This window comes from Pungitius pungitius, chromosome 21 (genome assembly GCF_949316345.1).
Source record: "Pungitius pungitius chromosome 21, fPunPun2.1, whole genome shotgun sequence".
Taxonomy (NCBI): Eukaryota; Metazoa; Chordata; class Actinopteri; order Perciformes; family Gasterosteidae; genus Pungitius; species Pungitius pungitius.
The window spans coordinates 69,658-90,504 of NC_084920.1; the positions used below are offsets into that span (position 1 = coordinate 69,658).

Sequence of the window (20,847 nt, forward strand, 5' to 3'; positions counted from 1 at the left end):
TTCAACGTCTTTTCAACGGATAAATTGCTCGCTGGAAAAGTACAAGTTACACAGTCAGTTGTCATGTCAACAGCCCATAACAAGGACAACACAATTTGATTAATTTGTATTTATTCATATCAATATAACACTAAACACTTTTCCTATACAAAACAGAATACAAAAATAAATTATATTTTGTGAAAATAAACTATGAAATTATAAGTGGAGGAACAACATGAACCAGTTAGTTTAGAATTTTGTGTTTGTAAACCATTTTTCTGAATCATTGGCACTTCATTTTCAGATTCTGTAACAAGATCTGGCTCTGAGTCACTTGAATCCGGATCGTATACCTGAAAAATAAGCAAAATGAAAAATAAGCCCGAGGGAGCTTTACAGTCTGTAAACCTTCCAGCTTCCTGTCCCAAAGCCATCACATCGGCACACGCAAAACTCACCTTCAACTGGACAAAACCTAAGGGTGAACAGTGGAGGAGTAGCTGTGTACAGAGAGAACAACTTAAAGATGTACAGTACGTTCAATTCCTACAACAGAAATTATTCAAATATTCAGAGTAGTAGACCAGGTGTAAGGCAGGACAACTGCAGGGACAAACTCCATCAGATGTAACCTCCATCCACAGGAACCTGTGAGGAGGGAAGAACAAAGACTTTAGGGAAAAGTGTGTAACTTGGGTTTATAATGACAGTAATAAAAAGTTTAATAATGATAACAGCAGGAGGTGTTTGAGAACCCTTATTTATAGATTGTTTACTTATGACATTATAAACAATTTATGGCATTTCTAGAGTAACATTTACAGGTATATTACACAGTACCATACTTTACAATGTTGCTTTAAGCATGCAGTAACTTACAATGTTTTGGCTAGCTTGTTTACAGGCCACAACTTGTTGAATTCAGCTGCGAACTGTGTTCAGGCGCGTTGTTTTAAAAACGTGTATTTTCTACATGACATGGGAACGGCAATAATATGAAATGGGTACAACAACAACCTAACGCATTAGTAACACCAAACACACGGAAGATACTCTGTGAGGTTTACTTTTGGTCCAGTTTATGTTGAACGCTAGCATGCTCCGAGCTAGCATGCTCCAAGCTAGCATGCTAACTAGCAAACTATCTGCGCTAACGCTAACTAGCTTACCAGAATAACAGTCTTTCCCGTATCGAGTGGGCAGCACAAGTAAAATAACTGGTTATAGTTCCAGGTGTGCTTCATTCAAACACTCACGTACTTACAGAGTATTGGGGCCGGTAGCCGTGGTTGTATCAGCCCGTTCACGTCGCTCTGCTCCCGGTGCAAGCGTCTAAGAACTTGCGCATGCGCGTTACAGATGTGATCAGAGTTACGTGTTTTCAACTAATGTTTGAAACGGCCCGCATTATTTTGTCCTTAAAGCATGTTGTTAACGACACACACTCTGTATTTCCATATTCATGACGTTTTAAGAAAAGTCTTAAATGCGTTGAAATCACGTCTTTGCATAGACCAAATTTGGCCGACCAGTTCATTCATTATTATGATCATCTTAATGATATTATCGTCTCTCTTTCAACCTTACGTTACAACATGACACATAATCAATAAATTTACCCTTTTCTAGCACGTTGATGTTTCTCGCACCTTTTTCGCCGGTTGAAAAGACGTTGAAATGAGGTCTTAGACGTTCAGACCTCATTTCAACCCGATTTCAACCATATTTCAACGTTGAAATAACATCTTGTGCTCACTGGGTCTGTCTAACATACTTGGCAAAGAAATTGTTCTGATGTTGTGATTCTGATGATTGAGATCTAATGACGATGATGCTGTGAAGGCTGTGAGTGCCCAGCAGAGGGAGGCAGACCTCTGGCGATTCATGTCTGTGTCACGCTGAAGGATGCTGGGAGGAAGAGTAGAAGGAGAAGGATGACGCCAGCAGAGGCTGCAGAGAAGCTAACAGCATCAACACACAAACATTTACCTAATTGAGCTAGATGCTAACAGAGTTGCAGAGGACAGATTGGCAGACAGCTGGAAAGAGGCAGATGACAGCAGCACACACTTCAACACACACACACTGGTACAGAGGAAGCTCTGCTAAAGCTAGTTGGTTAGCATGCTCAGAATATAAGCCTAACCCTAGACACACACACACTCACACACTCAGGTATGCCGGGTGTGAGGCTCCCTATTGGACGGTGAGTGATTTATATCCATTCATCTGTGTGTGCTCAGTTAGGCCTGTGTTTGTGTGTGTCTGGGTGTGCGTGTACACGCTGCATGTTGATGGTGTTCCTGGAAGAATAATCATCTAGTACTGCTGTGCAAAGTGCTGATTGCCAGAAATATAATATTTGATATTACTACAGGGGATACATGAAAGTGCTAACTGCTTTAGGACAACCACATGGTAAACATGCAATTACTACTTACACTGCTTCATATTGATACTACTATTATTACTGATAAAACTACTGATGACACTATATGAACTATATCTTCTACAATGCAGAGTAATACTGACTATTTCATGTTTTAAAGGACATGCCGTGTGATATCTGGTTTCCAAAGAGAACTGAGTACTTGCAAATGTAAATCTTAATACTACTAAGTTTTCTACTGTTTATAGTTACTTGTATTTTTTGTATATTCACACACAATTTCACTAATTTTGGTGTAATCTGCAAAAGACTCAACCAATCAAATTGCACTTTGTCAAGGTTGTGTTTTTGTATTTGTCAAAAGGTCTAGATGTAGTCAAACTTCAGATTGACGGACAGATCTTTGGGGAACGCAGCTTGCTGGTGGTGGTAATGTCAAAGAGAGGGGCAGGGGGTAGGGGGAAAGGAGAGCGACCCGATGCCATGGCAACTCTTCAAGCAGCTAATGAGGAGCTTAGAACCAAATTGACGGAAATCCAGATCGAACTCCAATATGAGAAGAACAAGGTAAGATCTACAAACCAAGAGTAGCATTAGGATGCTATTAACTACGGCTGATGGAAAACTACTCCTAGGTTAGCCGCTTGGAGAGAGAGAAGAGTCAGGAGCTGAAAGCAGAGCATCACCGGGCGACAGTCACTGTGACCGAGCTGAAGACCAAACTCCATGAGGAGAAGCAGAAAGAGCTCGCTCTGACTAGAGAGACGCTGCTACGGCAACACGAGATGGAGCTGATGAGAGTCATTAAGATCAAAGACGGAGAAATTCAGCGTCTCAACGGATTGGTGCTGATGCTGAGGGACGGATCCACAGACAAGGTGATGCACCTGATCCACACCTGTCTGTCTGAATATCTCCTACCATATCTGGGGAGAATGTGGCTACTTGTTTGTCATTCAATAGAGTTGGATTTAACTCTTCTTTCAGTGACAAATGTAATATAGCTCCTTCTCATGTCTTTTCCAGGTGTAGGAGACGCTATAGTTACTCCTCCCTTCCAGAGAGATGAATAATTAAACAAATATTCCAGGATTATTCAAGAATAAACGTCCTGTCTTTCTCCAGGTGAAAAGCGCCCTACTCGCAGAGGTGGAGGAGGCAAGGAGAAGCTGGGAGGCAGAGCGTTGCCGCCTCCAGCAGGAGATGCAGGAGCAAAGAGGAGCAAAGAGGAATGCTGAGGAGGCTCTGACATTGGCTCAGCAGGCCTGCCAGGCCCGAGCAGCCGAACTGCGATCAGCTCATCATCAACACCAGGAGGAGCTGAACAGGATCAAGAGAGACTGTGAGAGGGAGATCCGCCGACTGGTACGCGTCTCAAACATGACTCTGTACACACACGAGTTGCAAGTAGTGCTTACAGTCAGGACGTGTGTGTGTGTACACAAGTTAGTTTCAACATCCCCTTCATGGTCAGTGATTTTAATATTTAACCCCCAGCCCTTAATAACTACATACACGCTGAAGCCCATGTACAAACCATACAGGGTCACCTTTTATGACTGAAGGTTGTTGGTCAGTCAAATACCAGAGTGGAACTAAACGGATCGTAACCAGTACCACATCTGATCATCATCCACCTACTTCAAAGGAAACCTTTGAAGCAGAAAGTAAATCATTATCTGTGACTTGTCAGTCCTTATTGGACATTTTTTGCATTGCTGCTCTTTTTGTGCGCGCTCTTATCATCTCTGGTTTATATGAGTGGAATCTATTGCTTATTTAGTCTTTCTATATTGAAAATAAAATAATGTACGTTGGGTAGACCCACGGCCCTTACCTCTCTAACTAATCACATCCAACCTAACCTGCCTAAACCCATCTACCTGTGTGTCAATAACCTATGTACATGTCTGTCTTTCCAATCCACCTGTCTACTCCCTGTGTGCAGATGGATGAGATTAAGTTAAAGGACCGAGCGGTCAGTGTTTTGGATAAGGCCCTGGGGCTGCAGGCTGGACACGCCCATCGCCTCCAGCTGCAGACTCAGGCTGCTGAGCAGCAGATCGCAGCCCTGAGAGATGCACAGAGGGTTGGCCTCAACCATCCCAGTCAAGTCCTTAACCCCCCCCCTAACACTGCTTCGCACACCGTAAGCTCCGCTCCTGGTGCATGAAATAAATTCACTTCATGTCGAGGTTTAAACAAAGCATGTAACTTTGAAGACAAGCGCCAAGCTCAACCTTCTTCATAGTCCCCAGGACCATTTCCAGGACTGAACCATCTATCACTCACACCCTGTAGAGAAAGGTGATTCCTCCTGTCCCAGAACAACATGTATTCATTGTCTGTTAATGCAGAAGAGGTCACATGACCATGTGAAGAGTACAAATTAAAAACATTGTCAAATAAAACATTCTGTATTATTATGTTTTAAATTATCTGATATCATAAACAGTAACATATGCTTGATAATCACTGGGAAATACCAACAACAGTAATATATACTTTACTTTCTAGAAAGTTGACAATTGAGCATTGTGATTTAATGACCTTCATTAAAGACCCAACCAATGGTCCAAGGGCAGTAGTACTACGACAATTTGGCAACAAACAAACTATGAAGTTGGATGACTAAATACTTTTATGACAAACATATCATCTAAGACTTTACCAAATCAGAATTAGAACTACTAGCTCTACTTCTATTACCACTACAGCTACTAATACGAGTACCACTACTATTACTATCACTACTAGTAGTACTACTACTACCACTACTACTAATGCTACTAAAATGACTACTACCAATACTACCAGCCCTCCCCTTGGCTGTTACCTCCTCCACCTTGCAAGCTGACAGAAGCTCCGTGATGTTTTTTGGTAAACTTGGGAGGCGTAGTTATTATTTCTCCTTATGTCCCCTCGTCCACAGTTTATTGTACCATTGATTTTTTTATGAAGATTATATGAATCGAAGCTGCCCTTCAACTGAACATGAGGACATGAAGATGAGTTACAAGCGTCATACCTGGACCCTGAAATATGATAACTGTGTGTGTGTGTGTGTGTGTGTGTGTGTGTGTGTGTGCACAGTCTCAGGAGGAACGGGACACCCGCAGGTTTCAGTTAAAGATTGCTGAGCTCGGCGCCATGGTCAGAAAGTTGGAGGATCGAAACGCTCTGCTATCAGAAGAGAGAAACGAGCTGGTAACAAACGCTCTGACTTCTTTCTTCACTTGTTCATGGTAAATCATAACATGATGACATAAAGCACATCCTCCCCATGACCCAAACAGTCCTTGAAAGGTCCAGCCCGAATCAAAGACCTGCCACAATGTCCTCACAGTGTAGAAGTGGGTTCTCAAAAAGATTACATCTGTGTGACATACTGCACCTTCTTATTGTTCCGTTGTGTTTTCCATCTCATGTGTACTTTGGGTCATGTCTGTGTTGGCTGTATCTCTCCTCTACAGCTGAAGCGTCTCAGAGAGACGGAGAGTCAGTTCCTTCCTCTTCTGGACAAGAACAAGCGTCTGAGCAGGAAAAATGAGGATCTGGCTCTCACACTGCACCGCCTCGACAACAAGCTCCGCTTTGTCACTCAGGAGAACATGGAGATGGTAACCATGGTAATCAGCATCACCACTATTGGCCCCGAATGGAGGAACATAGAATACATTTTTGGGGGCAAGGGGTTTGCACGTCTTAATGTACAGAACATAAATGTAAAACCAGCTGGAAAAAGTCAACAAAGATGAAATGGGCTAAAGAAAAAGCAATGAATACAATATGAACACAGTCGTGGAAAAGAAGGAGTTCTCACCAACCCTTCTCTGCTTCTCACTGAGAGTCTCTTCCTCGTTCCTTCTGGTTAATTGGTTTCTTTTGGCAAATATTTCCTTTGCTGATTCATGGGTCAAAGGTCACACCTTTACAGGGCAAATATGTATTTTACAGATTTTTGGGCTATATCAAATGAATGCCCTTTTTTAACAGTAATAATATATTCTTCGATCAAAAGATAGTTTGACCCCTGGCTCCTCTCCTCCATTACTGTAATTGTGTCCTTGGGCAAAACACTAACCTCAAATTGCTCCAAAAGTCTGTACCTACAGTATTTTTATGGTAGTTCCTGTAGCTCCATTGAATGAATGGGTGTGAATAACCTTTATGATGTGATGGAGTGATAAAGAGCTTTGAGTGGTCCAAAGAATAGACTTATTCATCTTTTACCAATAGCTGAAAGATTATGTATGTGTATACTGTTTTTTATTGCAAGTACATACTGAGAATTAGCGTAAGATTTAAATTTTAGGTATATTACGTACATGTTACAGTATGTGTTTTTTCTTTACCCATCTGCGTATTACTAACACGCAATAAAATATAGGGAAATATTAATATTATGTTCGTAAGAAGCTCTGAAACCATGTGATTGTAGCCAGAGAAAAAGAGCAGAAAGGCTGCCATGCACCTACTTCTCAACCGCTGTAATGCACTCGGCTTCAGATTCAAACCACAAGTTGAGTTATGACCAGATTAGTCTGATCTCTAAATGGCTTGTGACACACTGATTGATTGGTAAAAAGACAAGAGTTTCTGTGGTAACAGTAGCTTTTGTTTTGGTCCACAGAGAAGACCAAGTTCTTTAAATGACCTGGTGAGGAGCCCCTCCAACAGTTACCATGGTTACAGTCAGGATGAGAGGGAGATGGAGTTTCTACGTTTACAAGTTCTGGAGCAACAGAATATCATCGATGACTTGTCAAAGGTACTTATACTACTACTACAACACCTTATATGACTAAAACTACCACTACTACGACATCAACTACTGTTAATACTGCCACTACTACTACTTTAAATCCTGCTGCAACAACACATCATTAATGACTCGGGGTTGGTGACTGGTGGGGAAGGAGGAGCATGATTGAGATGTTCCCTGAGCTCACATCTGATTTGAGCTAAAAACCTACCGACAGCAGCAGAGAGCATTCACAGCAATGTGGTGTGATTGGCTGAAGGAAACTGTCCACAAAGAAAAACTGATAGAGTATACACAAAGATAGTATTTTCTGACTGAACCTCCACTGCAGTATTTTCTGGTTATAGGTTATAAATTCTAGATGGAAGGAGAAAAAGTAGAAATCCTTCTGCTGCTTTAGCACCACGGACAGCGCCATAGATGAGTGAAGGATTTCTTCTTCTTCTTCTGAAGTTACATTTTTAATAAATCTCTTTCAGACTGTGGAGACTGCTGGTTATGTAAATAATATTAGTAAGTATTGTTGAGCAATTCTACTACTGTCAGTACTTCTTCCACTCTAGGTCCAATATGTCTTATATTGAGCAACATGTAGCCGCTCCATAACCATAAGAATAACACGACTCTTGATGATCAATGAATAATGCATTAATAAATGAAATAATATAAGTGGAATGTATGAATGGCTCAAAAATAAAGGATCAATAAATGAACAAAAAGAGGATCAATGAGTGAGTGAATGAATACAGCATGATACTGTTTGATTCCTCTAGGAGAGAGACATGTTACTGAGGTACAGACGTCAAGAATCAGTGAGGAGGAAAAGAACCTTCAAAGCTTGCAGGGTGAGGACCTCCTGAAGGTTTCAGCTTGTTTCCTCTTCTCCATTTTGCTATTCTTCTGTTCTCCTGTTTTCATATGTTCCTGCTATCCTCTCCTCCTCTTCTCATGTTCTCCTTTTCGCCTGTTCTCCTGTTCTCGTTTTGCTCGTCATTTTGTCCCGTTTTCCTTGTCTCCTCTTCTTCTTTTTCCTTTTTCTGTTGTTCTCCTCTTGTCTGGTTCTCCTATTAATTTCTTCTCTTGTTCTGTTTATCTCGTCTTTTGTTGTTCTGTTGTTATTCTCTTGTCTTGTTCATCTTTTCTTTCGTTCTACTCTTCTCTGGTTCCCTTGCTCTCTTTTCCATCTCTTCTCTTATTCCTCTGGTTCTCTTTTATTTCTGTTCTTTTTACCTCTTAGTCAGTTCTCCTGTTCAGTGTTCTCTTGTTCTTATTTTTCTCCTCTCCTTTGGTTCCCCTGTTCTCTTGTTCATCTCCTCCTAATTTTGTTCTGCTGTTCTCTTCTCATAGGTTATAGAGACGTTCTATGGCTATGATGAAGAAGCATGTGCCGACTCTGATGGATCCTCTTTGTCGTTTCATACTGACCAAACTCCTGATACAGAACCTGACGAGGTACACAAACACACAGCCACGTGGCCACCCTTGTATATCGTCAAAGTACAAAAATGGCTAAGAAAGGGACAAGGGAGATACTGTTGAAATCACTTTTTTATGTTGGAATAATCACTGGTCGCCCTGCTAACACGCATTATTACTTTGCAGTTAAATATTTAACATTTATTCCAGAATTTAACATGATTAAGGACATCTTATTCAACTAATTCAGTATATCAATGAATATATATATATAAAACAATATTCAGAATATGATATAACTACCAAATCGTAATTATATTAAAGGATAAATATAGTAAAATATAAATATTTTCATTATTTGGGATAAAATAATGCCTCTTTTCATGGTGGTCGCTCTTGTTTTGTTGTCCTCCGCTGATAAAGAATGATCCTGATAAATACTGGTCTTTATTAAAAAGATGGTGTTAATAAAGACTGGATTTAGTGGAGACTGACTCAGCAGTTACTGGTTTATGACGAAGTATTTGAGAATTAACTCAGACGTGGACACTCTTTTCTGCTGCATCGTCTACGATCTGTTTAGACAGATTCTGTTACTGGTCTAACTTATTTTTTAGTGGATCACTGTTTTGTCACTGGTCCCTCCTACTCTGTGACCAGTCCGTTACCGACCTAACTGATTTTGCAACTTGCTTAACTGGTTTTGTTACTTGTCTCACTGGTTTTGTTGCTGGTTCTGTAACTGACAGGTTTGTGTGTTTTAGGTGTGTGTCCGTGAGGCGGAGTTTCGTTACCGTCAGCTGACTCAGGAGTACCAAGCGCTGCAGCGAGCATACGCTCTGCTGACGGAGACAAGCGGAGTAAACTATGACGCCGAGAAGGAGATAAGGGTAACTGGAGGCACTAGGAGGTTGATGGTTCTATTCCCTCACATGAAACAAGGCACAGCTTCATGGTTCCATTTTCCTCTCTTACAGACCAGAGAGCAGTTGCTGACTGATATCAGTCAATATCAAACCAAAGTTGCTGACCTGGAGTCCGCTCTGAAACAACAAGGATTGGTAACACACACAAACACACACCCGAATGCTAGTTTTTCATTTCTCAATACTCCTGTCCTTTCAATAGTGGTGCACTGAATACTGGCATGCCTTTTTAAGGAATCTTTTATTTTGGATGGGTCATATGTTTTTAACTCATTTGTTCTATCTTTAATACGATTACCTCTAACTAGGGTGGTCAGTAGGACAAAAATGCATATATCGGTATTGGGATTTTTCACGGTATATCCTGGTACATCATAAAGTGTTTTTTTTTATTATAACAGTATTTTCTTTCAAAGACATTCATTCACTGACCCCAAAAAGGACTGCTGGCCACCTGAATAGCTGTTCACTTGCACGCAACTGACTGCGAGTCAGCTTGTTAGCTGATGTAGCTGCTAGTACTAAACTAACTTTGCAAGAAATCATTTTCTGATCTAACATTACCTTACGTCGGACTTTTCAAAACCAAAAACAGCAAAGAGCTCTCTTCTTGGGCACAAGTTGTGTTGGTGCATCTCTGGTCTCTCGTTCCTCCAGCATAGCGAGGTGTACCCAGCATGCAGTTTGGCAGGGTAATTTTATAAATGTATAATTATTAGTGTAACAAATTATTTATGTGTCACAAGCTGGTTTGCCCTGTTAGGAGCGTGTTTTGTGGGTAATTCATTGTTGTTATAAAGATATAATAATGACTTAATCTAAATACACGTAAGACCACTAATTCGGACCGTTGAGCACTTGAGGTGTGAAAAATGCTGTTAGAGCTTGACACCAGTATGAAAAAGTCATATCTTAAGGAAATCTTATACCGGCCCCGCACAGCCCTACCTCTACTCCTAACTTGAAACTAGACAGTAGTTAAAAGTTAATATCTATTATTCAGCCAGTGTTAGTGCAGAGAAGCCAATACTTCACATGTAAATGTATATGTGAAGAGAAGCTAATACAGGAGTAATATTCCTTCCAACACGTGCTGCAGCATTGGGAATCAACTGGAGAGGCTTAAGAGACTTATGAGAGGAGCCTGCTAGTCTAGAAGTAACAAATGCATTAACTAATGATTTTGCTACACTTTGAGACAGCAAGTCTTTTAATATGTGATATAGGGAAAAGGGCAGTTGTTGGTTTGTGTTTTATCATGGGCAATAATTACTGACATCTCCTTGCTAATCATCAACCAACTTCTGGTGCTAGGCTAAGAAACGTGAAGTTCCCAATGTTCTTGTCTGTTGCATAGTAACAGACAAGAACAGGGATTTTCTGTAGGCTACTGAAATGCGATACACAACGTTTGGTGACTGCAACTGTTGCACTTTGTAGTTTAGCTTTCTTGAAGATGTTGCGCTTTCTTTGATTCTTGTTGTTGTGGTTCTGTTCCCTCTTTTTTTAATACACTTATTCTAAGTCGCTTTGGAAAAACATTCTTGTTATTTTACTAATGATGTAGTCGGCTTGTCTGTCTTTCTCTATTAATCTGTCCGTCTTTCTGTCTCTCAGGATGTGAAGTGGGTGGAGGAGAAGCAGGCATTGTATCAAAGGAATCAACAGCTGGTGGAGAAGGTGAGACAAAAATCTGTAGGTCTGTTCACCACATCTGATCCATGTGTACACAAACCATCGGGACACTGATATTGGAGATACAATGAATGAATAAATAGAAAATGAAATGCAAAAAGCACAGCTTACTCTGTCTCCATGGTAACAGGATACCATGTTTACATTCATCAGAGCATCACTGTCCAGATAAGACCCTGAAACCCTATTGAGTGAGAAGAAAAAAAATAAGAAGAATGAGAATAATTCATCTAATAAAACCATCAATTTATTTATTTAAAAGATTAATTAAATTCAATTTATTTCATTATGTACAGCCCAAAATCACAAATTACAGATTTGCCTCAGAGGGCTTTACAGTCTGTACACATGCGACATCCTCATTTCCAAACCCTCAACCCTCAACCCGCACAGGAACGTAAAAAACCTTCGGGAGAAGGTCAGAGCAGGGATACTTCTCCTGGGATGGACAGACTACAACGGATGTCCTGTGTACAGAATGAACAATGTGGATGTACAATACATTCAGTTCCTAGAATAGAGACGATTCAAAGGAGTAGAAAGCCAAGTGGACGGCAGGACCACTGTGACATTAGAAAAGGGTAATGTTGGTTTATAATGACAGTAATAATGATGCTGATAGCAGTAGCAGGCATGCCAGGGCAGGAGGTAGGAACAGGGTCCAGATAGAACCATGATCGCTCACTTGCGAGGTGAGAAGAAACAACAAACTCTGGGAAAGAAGCTGATTTATAAAAGGAGAGAGTGAGAGAGTGAGAGTGAGAGAGTGAGAGAGTGAGAGTGAGAGTGAGAGAGTGAGAAAGTGAGAGTGAGGGAGGGGCTCGGTGTGTCCTAAGAAGTCCCCCAGCAGTCTAAGCCTAGAGCAGCTTAACTAAGGGCTGGTCCAGGCTCACCTGAGCCAGCCCTAACTATAAGATATCAAAGAGGAACGTTTTAACGTTTTCTAGCTGTGCAGAGAAGTTAATTCAGGAGTAAAATGATCTGCATTTCTTACTTCTTGTTAATACACGTGCTGCAGCATTCTGAATCAGCTGGAGAGGCTTAAGAGACATACATGGGTTAGCCTGATAACAAAGAATTACAGTAATCCAGTCTAGAAGTTACAAACGCATGAACTAGTTTTTCTGCATCACTTCACGACAGGAAGTTCCTGATTAACTACATATTACGTAGATGAAAAAAGGCAGTCCTTGAAGTCTTCTTCATAGAGAGTATCCTGTTCGAAGAGCACTCTAAGACTCTTAAAGGTGCTGCTGGATACTGTTATGTTCAAAAAATGAAGAAACACCAGACGGACGGAACATCTTGGAATGAACAGTTAAAATCAAAAGTATTTAAGATAGGAAAAGGTGTTGTGCTAAAAAGAACATCTCAGCTGAGGAGCCGCTGGTCTCTACAACTGCATCCAAGGTTCCTACATCCGATGACGGGTCGGCACTGGTTGAACGCAGAGGACCATCCATTTTCCTTCAAATGTTCACTACTGAGGTCCAAAGGAATACACAGCTCGACAGAGCTAAGAGTCTGGCTACAGTGACGTACAGCATTGTATGACATTGCTTTTCATATTTGAGTTATGTCCATATTTTTATGATAATTGCAGGTGAAGCAAATGGAAGGTGAAGAGCTGCAGCTGAAGAATGAAATCCAGGACATCAGAGATCAAAACGAGCTGCTTGAGTTTCGAATCTTAGAGCTCGAGGTAAAAAAAAAAGACAGATAGAAATAACCTAGAAGCATCCTAAATAAAAAAGTTGGAACAGTCATGACCGCTGTAGATTTAAAACAAACACAAACACTGGGAATAAAACAGAACTACAAAATAAAAGTCAACAAAATTAAAAAAGTTAAAGGTCAAGAATGAAATATGACACCTTTCACACTGTTTCTGTGGTTTACTGTTCAGGAGAGGGAGCGACGCTCACCTGCCATTAACTTCCACCAACTCCATTTCCCAGAAGGCCTCAGTCCTCTGCAGATCTACTGTGAGGCAGAAGGAGTCGCTGTGAGTAACCCGACACCTGAGGACCTTTGTTATGTAGTAGTTTGTGCATCTTTGATTCCTTTCCTTGACTCCTCTTTTTATGCCACAATTCTGTACAATGATGATTAGCAGAGGAGTAGAGGAATACAAGGTAAATAATACCTTTCCGAGTGCTTATTTTATAAACCTTTTTAGAAATGTTATGGGGGGAAGCGTACGCAAAACAGACATCAAAATTCTAATCAAGAAAATGAGATATAAAAGAAAAGAAGATGTGAACACACTGGTCTCCCGCTTCTATTTACACAGAACCGTGTTCCTCACCTCCTCCAGATCGCCTTCTCTCCCCTTGAGACGCGTTCATGAAATTGATATCTCGTTCAAAGTAGAACACTGTGATTGGAGTGAGGGGCCAAAAGCCAGAGGAGCAAGAGAGAAAAGGAGTCACAAAGTGGATAGTTGAGAAAAGCCCTAGCAAACAAATGAGTATTTCTTTAAACACACTTTTTAACATACATACAAACCAAATACAATTTATGTCTATTAATATCCCTCAGGACATTGCTATCTGTGAGTTGATGAAGAAGCTGGACATTCTGGGAGATAACGCCGTAAGTGTATGTTGAATTTAATTTGTACATGTACGTGTTTTCAATAGCAAATTTGGACATCAGATTTCTCTGATCGGAAGCAGCACATATCTGAGTTTTGTTATTTTCATTTTTTTGATTTGCTGTTCAAATGTTCTCTTCATGAGTCTGGAACTGGTCTACTCTGTTCCCAGAGTCCAGACTAAACATGGGGAATGGCGTTAAGCTTTTCAGATCCAGGAACCTAGTCTCAAAAAGCTGCAGGTCCCTCAGCTACTTTGAACCCAGATTGAAGACTTTCCCGTCTTAGGCCTTAAATTGACCATATCTGCCTCTCAGAATGTTGGTACTCTTCAAACTACACTGCAATTGTATTATATTTTTAGTTTTTTAACGTACTTTTTAATGACCATTATTCTTTTATGTTTCAATCAATGTTCTTATGTGTTTTAAATCTCCATCATTTATGTTTGGATGTTTTTAAATGGTTAGTTTAAATTAGTTTTTTATGTCCTGTAAAGGGCCTTTCCTGTGTCTCCTTCTCCACCCCCTTCATTTTGTTGAGGCATACACATACTTTTCTTGAAATTTAATAAACTACAAAAAATAGTTTTCACTGTCATTAATTGAAAATGAAAGCCAGGACAGCCATACAGAGTCACAACGCTATGTGTTGCTTTGCACCTTGTTATTCCCATATTGGTTATTTGTTTTCTTCCTATTATTTAAATGTTGCTGGTGTGTTGTTGAGATTATTCCATCACGTTGTCTTCATGTAGAATCTGTCCAATGAGGAGCAGGTTGTGGTGATCCAGGCCAGAACGGTTCTAACTCTAGCAGAAAAGGTAACATCATTGCATTGATGTTTGTTTTTGTCTTATTTACCCATTTGGTGTCTGTTTCTTATTTAATGTCTCTCTCCCTGCCCATCAACCTCTCTCTATCTCTCTCCATCCATCTACCTGTCTCTCTCCCTGTGTTCCTCCCTGGCAGTGGTTGGAGTCTATAGAAGTGACCAAGGCAGCTCTGCAGCAGAAGATGTTGGACATTGAAAGCGAGAAGGTGAAAAGGGTTGACTTGACCAAACCATTGGGTTCAACAATTTGTTGTATATCAACCAATAAAAACACATTATTGTATTCCTTAGATAGATGCTGATCATAGAGATATATCTAAACAGGGACAGTTAACGTTTGAGTCAGCCTTATGGCAACAGTGTTCTTAAAAACACAAATTAGCTCTGCTAAAGGCCTTTGGTGATTGATTACACTGAATCAAAAGAGGAGCTTACGTCATGGTGAATGTTCATCTCTTTAATTCTCTATACATAAAACACATGGATTCATTTCCAGTGGAGGGAAAGAGAATGTTGCTCATTCAATTCCCAGCTGATGACCCTGTAGGTGACCTTTGACCTCTATGTGTTTACCAGGACCTGTTCAGTAAACAGAAAGGTTACCTGGATGAAGAGTTGGACTACAGGAAGCAGTCAATGGATCAGGCGCATAAGGTCAGTACCAACAGAAAAGTGACACAACAAGCAGATCATCAGCCATTGAAGTGTGTGGTGTTGTAAAGAAAGTTAGTACTAGTAATTCCCCACTGTTATTTAAAGACAGACTAATGCAGGGGTCAAAAGGCCTGCACTGCAAAATGTAATTTTACCAAATAGATTCTTTTAAATATTGGGTACGACTTCATAATTACCATCATTACACACATTGACAGAGAATCCTGGAGCTGGAGGCCATGTTGTTTGAGGCTCTTCAGCAGCAAGAGGAGTTCAGGATGGAGGGCTTGAAGGTGGAGGAGGGTGGACTCTCTGAAACACTGACGGAAGAAGAGAGGGAGGGGCTAAGGAGAGCAATGGATCAATGGAGACGATCTGTGATGTGTGAGCTGAGAGAGAGAGACGCCCAGATTCTCCGAGAGAGAATGGAGCTCCTGCAGCTCATACAACAGGTACATGTTTCAGTACAAGTAACAGTTTTATGTTTAAATAATAGGTGAATGTGTAAATAACAAGTTGATGTGTAAACGAAAGGTTGACATTTTAACAACATAATGCAGTTGGATTGGATGTAATGAAGATCTTCACCACTAGAGGCTACTAAAGCTCAGGTTAATCTTTTTTATTTATTTTTAGTTCTATCCTTTTGCACTCATTATGTTAAAACTCTATTTGCAAGTGAAAGAATGGAACAGCAATTCTTTAAGATAATCATGTATCTTTCATGTGAAAATCGAGCTGGGCAATCGGAACGTATTCACAGGCACCATTTGAATCCAGTAGGAACAACATACTAAAGTATTTTGTACAAAACAAACATACATTTGCCTCAGAGGGCTTTACAGTCTGTACCCATGCCACATCCTTTGTCCCAAAACCCCCACATCGCCACAGAAAAAACTCCCCTAAAAAAAAGTAAAGGAAAGGAAAGAAAGTCAGTGAGAACATCAGAGGAAGATCCCTCTCCAGACTGCACCAAATGTGTGTACCGGATGAACAGCAAGGATTCAAATCAGTAAGCCAACACTGTATGGACAACCACCATCAGACAAAAGCACCATTAGATTTAACCAGCATTCATCAAAACCTGATACTTTTGTCGTGCTAAGGCTTAGAATGATTGATGTTCTATTAGTTAGTAACGATTCATATGTGGGTTAAATTGTGTATTACGGTCCATTTGTTGGTTAATTTGTCTGTAAAGGTTCATACAAACATTCGTAAATTGTCACGAGTTGACGGAAGCAAGGCTCAAATGCAGAGTTTTACAGACAAACTACTTTATTATAACAATATCTCCAAATGGGCAAACTGCAGACAGGACGGGATCAGGAAGAGACGCACAGGGCTTAAACACACTGGGAAGGTGCAGGTGATTGGACACAGGTGTAAACACGCACGACAGGGCAGGAAGTGAAGCTAAACCAGGGACACAAAATAAAACAGGACACAAACCCACACCGTGACATTTATGGGTTCAATTGTGTGTAAAGGTTTATTTGTGAGATCATTTGTCTTTTAATTTTCTGGTTAATTTGTGTGTAAACGTTTATGTGTGGGTTTATTAGTTTGTAAAGCTTTATATGTAGGGTCCTTACTATGTGGGTTTAGTAGTTTATATGTTGATTTATTAGATTGTAAAGGTTCAAATGTGGGTTCATTTGTATCCTGTCCCCACGTATGATAAGTTTATGTATTTTTCAACATTGCAAGTCAATCATAACACAGAAACTTAAACCACTGTCACACCTTCAAACAAAAGAGCACATCCATGTATTTTTGTGTTTGACAGAGGAACAAGGAGTTGGAGGAATTCATAGAAGCACAGAAACGACAGATTAAGGAGCTGGAAGAGAAGGTACGGGATAAGAGAGACACAATAACCCTCTTTTCTGAGAACTTAATGTACAAACAGCTTTCAACAGATCATTCCATCGCCTTGATTAAACAAGATCAATGTAAAAGCTGGCAGGAAGTATGTAATATGCTTTCTTGAATCCTACTGACTCTCCACATATTTTTCTTTCAGTTTCTATTTCTGTTTCTATTCTTCTCTTTGGCTTTCATCCTCTGGTCTTAACAGTTGCTGGTGAGTCAAACAGCTTGGTGGTTTATGTGTGCTTTTCTGTATTTAGATGCTGGAAAAAGGGTTAGCAAGGTATAACGTAGGTACACAGTATGTACTGAAGCTATAAAAGGGTATACAAAGGTGTTTCCAGGTACACAGGATCCACTGAAGGTACACTTAAGAATACAGACTGGGAGCAAGTCATTCTCCTACCACAAGATCAGCACTTTAATCCATATTGATTTTTATTTGTGCAAGACACCTTGCATGGTTCATGAAGGGTTGAAATAAAACACATTGTATACTTAGAGTAGTGAAGGTGTACCGACTACATACATCCAGGTACACAGAAGGTACCCCAGGTCTTAATGATTCATTCACTCACTAGGTATATAGAAAATACCCCTCAAAGATTTACCCCGAGTATACAGAATGTATCCCAGGTCTGAGGGATAAAAAACTCCAGTGTTTGAGCTCTTCAACTGCCAATGACAATGTTTAAATAAATATACACATATTATTAAATCAACTTGAACATTTGAATGTTTCTGCCTGTGTTTGCAGGCCTCCAGTCAAGAAGCTGAAACCTCAGAAGGGTCCATTCAGTTTGGATCAGATAAAGAATTCTGAAGATCCAGAAGGATTCAGGGTATAAACTAGCAGCTTACAGATAGAGGCACATTGCTTTCAGTGCCCCACTGCCCTGCAGCTGGCTGCTGTCAGCCAATCAGAAGGGGAACCAGCTGTCAGCTGACTCTGGAGCACAGTGAGCACTTTGAGTCACACCTCAAAGACTAAGATATGGGTGGTTTCCATGGCTACAGATTGATGTTATGTTTTAGAAAAGTCAAAAACACAACCGGCAACATGTTAGCTACTGTTTTCTGAAAACTTCTGGTTTCAACACCTGATATGCAGCTGACAAGCACACATTCTGGCCTCCCGAGGCCCACTAGACAAAAGCGGTGCTGGACTTTATACAGTGTTTTCTCACCCAACTGGACATCATACACCGTTAGCTCACACAAGATTCATGCACTGTTAGCTCACCAAACCGGTGATGGTTGTTGATTATGTATGTTAAAGTCATCTAACCCCTTTGTGGTTTAATGAAGATCCAGGGGCAGAGATGAAGGGGATGAGCGACAGTGGATGTTCAGTAAAATGGTCACTATGTTACCTTGGGGAGGACACACTGAATGCCTGAAGAAAGACATTATGCAACATAGCATTTGTTGTGGAATTGATCGATCTTCTCTGTCCGGATAAAGGTTCAGTTGAATTTGAATTCTTACCAATTGTTTCATCCACATGAAGAGTGAACATATATTATGAATCCCTTCGAATTCATTCCTGGACACAGTTACAATGTGTAACCTTTTAGCCCGTTGATTCATCCCGGGACCAAAGACAATTGTTGTTACTATCAGGATGTCAGCTTGAGCTGCAACAACTGAACATTCGTTAAAGAAACCATATTCTGATCTGAAGGAACAAAATGAAGAAACAGGTTTAAAAAGTAGTAAACTACATAAGACTGCTGAAGTTCACTGTTATTGCCCCACTGAGTTTAGATTTCATCCAGACTAATTAAGTTGTGATATTTCAACTGTTAACTATGAGTTCAAACTGATGCTGAAAAATAACCTCAGTTTTTCAAAGCACCCTTTCAACATATAAATAAGGTATATCTATGAATAAATATATATATATATATAAATCATATATATTTATATATACTATATATACTGTTTATATGCACTATATATATATACAGTATATGAACAGTATATACATGTATATATATATATATATATATATACTGTTTATATACAATATATGAAGATTCTTTTAAAACTCTTTTATTCTATAATTTCAGATGATATTTTTCTATCTCCCCTGTGAATTCATTGAACATTTAAACAGTTTGAAGTGATGACAGATTAAAATGATGAAAATGAGATTGAACACAAAACTGTGTTTGTTTGTTATTTTTGTTATTCATTTTTGTGTATTTTTTAAAACCAGTATTCAACTAATTGTCCTTAAGATTTGATCTTTCAGTCCATAACAATTCACATGTCAATAATACACATCACTTTTTTTGGCTTCATCCTCATTTTGGGCTTTCTCGTCTCACAGGTTTTCTATCTGGACCCTCTGTCTCCTGACTCGGTCCTACTGACATCTTCTGCTCCTTTCATTATTATTACAGTGGCGGCCGGTGGATAATCGTGGTTCTTGTTAGGGATATTCAATCAATTTCAGCAAACATTCCAGAATGATTTAATGCAAAACCGTAAATACTAAAAACACAATACTAATTTGTGGTTCAGTACCCATTCAACAAAAAATAGGGTGTGATGGTTATACTAATATGATTGTAATACTTTTATTCAGAACTATATATTGTCTTGCAATCAAAGTTAAATATTATTGTATTATACTGAAGTTAGAGATAGATATATATTTATATACACTAACCCTTGGGGAAAAACTAATGATGCTCTAGGCTAATCAAAGATGTTAATTGGCTCAATTATTTTGAATTTAGTCAGCTTCTTAGACCTGCCTTTTGCGCAGCTAAAACATGCATGAAGACGTGCGTATGACAGACAGGGGCATGCAAAAAAAGCATATATTCCCACAGATCATATTTTACCCAATATTACAGGGTATATTTCATATGTCAAAAACACAAATATCGACATTTTTAATAATTTAATCTGATCTTTTCCTTATTCTTGTCTTTTTGGGGGCTCCAGGTCGGGCAAGGACCTGATGCCCTCTATTGGCCAGCCCCCCCTGGTCACCCTACTACTGTTATCATAAACCAATGTTACTGACTTTGCATCTTTCGTAAGTCTTAAGTCCCTCCCCAGAGGGTTATGTGGGAGATGTTTACATCTGATGGTGGTTATAACTGATGTGGTTCAATTTAAATACGGACGATAAGGTATCTCTTATGATCTGTTATATTAAACTTTTATAGTTCCTATTTCATACATTTTTTCCTTCGGATTGAAATAACTCGTCACTTTGAGGGTTTGAGTCCGGTCTAGTTGTAGTGGGTTAGGTTAGGGTAAAGTACTGACTTTAGATGAAAACAAGAGCGCTTCTTGTTAACATGAATTCATAGACTGTTATGGTCCACTGATTGCGTGTGTGACTCTGTGTGTGTGTGTGTGTGTGTGTGTTATAGAGAGATATGAGATGAAGCAAATGTGACAGGCAGGGAATCCAGCTCAGGCTTCAGAGATAAGAAGTAATGAGCACTGACCTGTGAGCATCATGTCTATAAAGTCCAACAGTTAAACAAGCTCTGATGTCCCATGATGATGTCACTTCCCTTTTTGAACAAGAGGATGCTCTTCACTTGATCAATAACTGGTAACATCAACATTGTTGATTAATCAGCCTCCTACAGATTTAGCTTAATAAAGTATTCCCATGGTCCTCTGTGGAAGCTCCTGCTCTACTGCTGTCTCACGTGTTGCCATGATGACATTTTCTGCTATTTCT

The 20,847-nt window shown here is 39.8% G+C and overlaps 1 protein-coding gene across 6 annotated transcripts; it reads left to right on the top strand.

The window, feature by feature from the left end:
* Positions 1–1,866: 1,866 nt before the first annotated feature.
* On the top strand, positions 1,867–19,014 carry jakmip3 (Janus kinase and microtubule interacting protein 3). Of its 6 annotated transcripts, none has more exons than XM_037464249.2 (23): positions 1,867–2,188; positions 2,736–2,938; positions 3,007–3,249; positions 3,497–3,736; positions 4,320–4,520; positions 5,465–5,578; positions 5,845–6,000; positions 7,005–7,142; positions 7,910–7,981; positions 8,484–8,588; positions 9,317–9,442; positions 9,530–9,613; positions 11,096–11,158; positions 12,777–12,875; positions 13,080–13,178; positions 13,715–13,774; positions 14,527–14,592; positions 14,741–14,809; positions 15,180–15,257; positions 15,476–15,709; positions 17,050–17,115; positions 17,287–17,346; positions 17,890–19,014. In XM_037464249.2, the coding sequence occupies exons 2-22, from the start codon at positions 2,804–2,806 to the stop codon at positions 17,335–17,337; spliced, it is 2,499 nt and encodes an 832-aa protein (XP_037320146.1). In that variant the 5' UTR covers positions 1,867–2,188; positions 2,736–2,803; the 3' UTR covers positions 17,338–17,346; positions 17,890–19,014. The 6 variants fall into 6 exon arrangements, with proteins under 6 accessions (XP_037320146.1, XP_037320147.1, XP_037320148.1 ...); XM_037464250.2 differs by having other exon boundaries at positions 13,715–13,768; XM_037464251.2 differs by having other exon boundaries at positions 5,845–5,991.
* The last annotated feature ends 1,833 nt before the right edge of the window (positions 19,015–20,847 follow it).

Coding starts and splice junctions, on each gene's coding strand:
- jakmip3 (XM_037464249.2), top strand. CDS start 2,804: ATGTCAAAGAGAGGGGCAGGGGGTAGGGGGAAAGGAGAGCGACCCGAT. Junction 6,001..7,004: donor ACATGGAGATGGTAACCATG/GTAATCAGCATC, acceptor TTTGGTCCACAG/AGAAGACCAAGTTCTTTAAA. Junction 12,876..13,079: donor TTCGAATCTTAGAGCTCGAG/GTAAAAAAAAAA, acceptor TTTACTGTTCAG/GAGAGGGAGCGACGCTCACC.